The sequence below is a fragment of the Parus major genome, unplaced genomic scaffold, assembly GCF_001522545.3.
Source record: "Parus major isolate Abel unplaced genomic scaffold, Parus_major1.1 Scaffold273, whole genome shotgun sequence".
NCBI lineage: Eukaryota > Metazoa > Chordata > Aves > Passeriformes > Paridae > Parus > Parus major.
Genome location: NW_015379267.1, coordinates 292818 through 295312, shown reverse-complemented (window position 1 = coordinate 295312; position 2495 = coordinate 292818). Strand labels below are relative to the sequence as shown.

Here is a 2495-nt window from a genome sequence, read left to right as displayed (position 1 = left end):
CTGCAGGGACGGGTGGCTGGAGGACACTGCTGGCACTGGGAGCCCATTCCAGGACATTTCTGCTGATGGCAGGGAGGAATCAAAGCTTTTTTTCATTTTTGGCTTTTCCAGGGAATCCACCCCTCCCTGGAATTGGTGCTGGCAGTTCCTGGGGCTCTTTGGAGAAGCCCAAAGTTTGGATTCCTTCAGCCTGGAGGGGGGGGATAAAAAACTCCAGTAAAAAGGGACCTGCAATTCCAGGAAGGCTGCTCTGGGAAAAACATCTCCAGGGAAACACACTCAGCAGGTTGTTTATGTACAGGAACTCAGCAATTCCACGAGATACACACCAGGAAAAACCAGGAATTCTAATCCAGAGGTGCTTCCAGCAGGGCTGTGGTGGCTGAGGAGGGGGTGACGGGAACACCCCACCCTGCCTGGGGTGCAATTCTGGCTGTACAACAGGAACTAAGCGAAGATCTGCTGGATCCGAGGGAAAACTGCTGCAAGAAGGGGAGACAATCCCACTAAAGCTATCTGGGATGTGGAACAGGACGGGAGCAGCTCCAGGGAAGCGTTGGCGGCCGAGCTGAGCCCGGGAGGCCGCAGGAGGGACAGGAGGATGGAGCAGGACAGCAGGGACAGCAGGGACAGGCCCAGCAATCGGAGCTCCTCGGCTCCCTGGGGCTCCCAGACACTTCCAGTCCTCACACGGCCTCACTGAGGCCGAAACATCCGAGTTCCTCAGAACTGTGGGGACACCGCGGCACCCTGGGGACACCGCGGCACCCAGCGCGGCCCCGGGGACATTTAGGTGCCCTTGGGAGGGGTCCACTTGAGGCAGCTGGGATCCATGGTCTTGTTGCTGTTGGATCTCTTGGCCTCCTTGGCGATCCACTCGTCGATCAGGTCCTGGGGACAGCAGGAGGGGAGGCTCAGGGCTGAGCCCGGCGGGAATCGCCCGCGGGACACGGCCACAGAGGGCAGGGTGGATCAGATGTGAATGGCACAAAGGAGCAGTGCAGGAACAGCACAGGAACAGCAAAACGACAGCAAAACTACAGCAAAACGACAGCAAAACAACAGCAAAACTACAGCAAAACTACAGCACAGGAACAGCAAAACNTATTCCAGAGCTCAGGACTATTCCAGAGCTCAGGACTATTGCAGAGCTCAGGACTATTCCAGATCTCAGGACTATTCCAGATCTCAGGACTATTCCAGAGCCTGGGACTATTCCAGAGCTCAGGACTATTCCAGAGCTCAGGACTATTCCAGAGCTCGGGACTATTCCAGATCTCGGGACTATTCCAGATCTCAGGACTATTCCAGATCTCAGGACTATTCCAGAGCTCAGGACTATTCCAGAGCTCAGGACTATTCCAGAGCTCAGGACTATTCCAGATCTCAGGACTATTCCAGATCTCAGGACTATTCCAGAGCCCAGGACTATTGCAGATCTCAGGACTATTCCAGCTGCCCAATTCCCTGGAAGCACAGGGAGGGGTGAGGCCCAGCCTGGCGGCTCCGGGGGGCAGGAAAGCCGCAGGAGCCTTTGGCATCCGTGGTTTCCTGGGGATGTTTTCTTTTCCCTCTCTCTCCCGTTTTTTCCCTGCACCTCTGGCGGTTTCGGGGCCGCGTGGGCCGGGCTGGGGAGGGCAGGAAAGAGGGAGATAATTACAGGGAATGAGCCCAGAAATAGAAATGCTCTTCCCTGGCCCGGGAGCCGCACGGAGAGCCCGTTCCAGATCTTTCCGTGGCTTTGGGACGGCGAGGGAGGGGGCCCAGGGATTGTCCCCGTGGATTGAGGGTCACAACAGCAACAGCTGAAGTCACCAGATGGATTTAGATCCCGTCTCCTCCTGCTTCCCCCCCTGCTCCTTCTGGGAATATCGGGCCCTGCTCCCTCCCCACCACATCCTGCCCCAAAGCATCCCGGCAACAGCAGGAATTCCACTGGGAGAAGGATCAGGGAGCACAGGGCAGCTCCTGGACATCCAGGGAGATCTCGGGGAATTTTCCCTCTGCAGCTTTCCCTTCTTGTCCCAACAACGGCCTCGGGTTGTGCCAGGATGGACATCAGGAAGAATTCCTCCATGGAAAGGCTTCAGGAAGCACTGGAACCTTCCAGAGCTGGAGATCCGGGGATAACCCGAGCCCGAGGCTGCTCCAGTCCCAATCCTAAAATCCCCAGGGGTTTCAGGGGTTTCAGGGGTTCTGGAGGAGCCCCTGGGAGCCAGGGGAGCACAAACCCAGGGATTTGGAGCAGGGATCATGCGTTTATTGAGGAGCGGGGATGGGAACAGAACGGCCTCTCCCATTCCCTGCTCCAGAGCCACTGCCCGGGAAATCCCAGCCAATCCCGGGAATCTGCAGCTGGGGAGGGGTCAGAGATGTCCATGGGGTGCACAGAGAGCACCCAGGGGGTCTGGGGGGGTTTGGGGTTCCAGGAGAAGGGTGGGAACCAGAGGAGCAGCAGGGATGGGGCAGTGGTTAATGGGAACGGCTCCCACCTC

The 2495-nt window shown here is 57.7% G+C and overlaps 1 protein-coding gene across 1 annotated transcript in view; it reads right to left on the bottom strand.

Moving 5' to 3' along the window:
- Positions 1–264: 264 nt before the first annotated feature.
- The window catches only part of KAT7 (lysine acetyltransferase 7), a 15881-nt gene continuing 13650 nt past the window's right edge, over positions 265–2495 (bottom strand). Inside the window, exon 13 of the mRNA XM_033511495.1 lies at positions 265–895. Within this exon, the coding sequence (XP_033367386.1) occupies positions 790–895 (106 nt within the window). The 3' untranslated portion in view covers positions 265–789. The remainder of the gene's footprint in view (positions 896–2495) is intronic.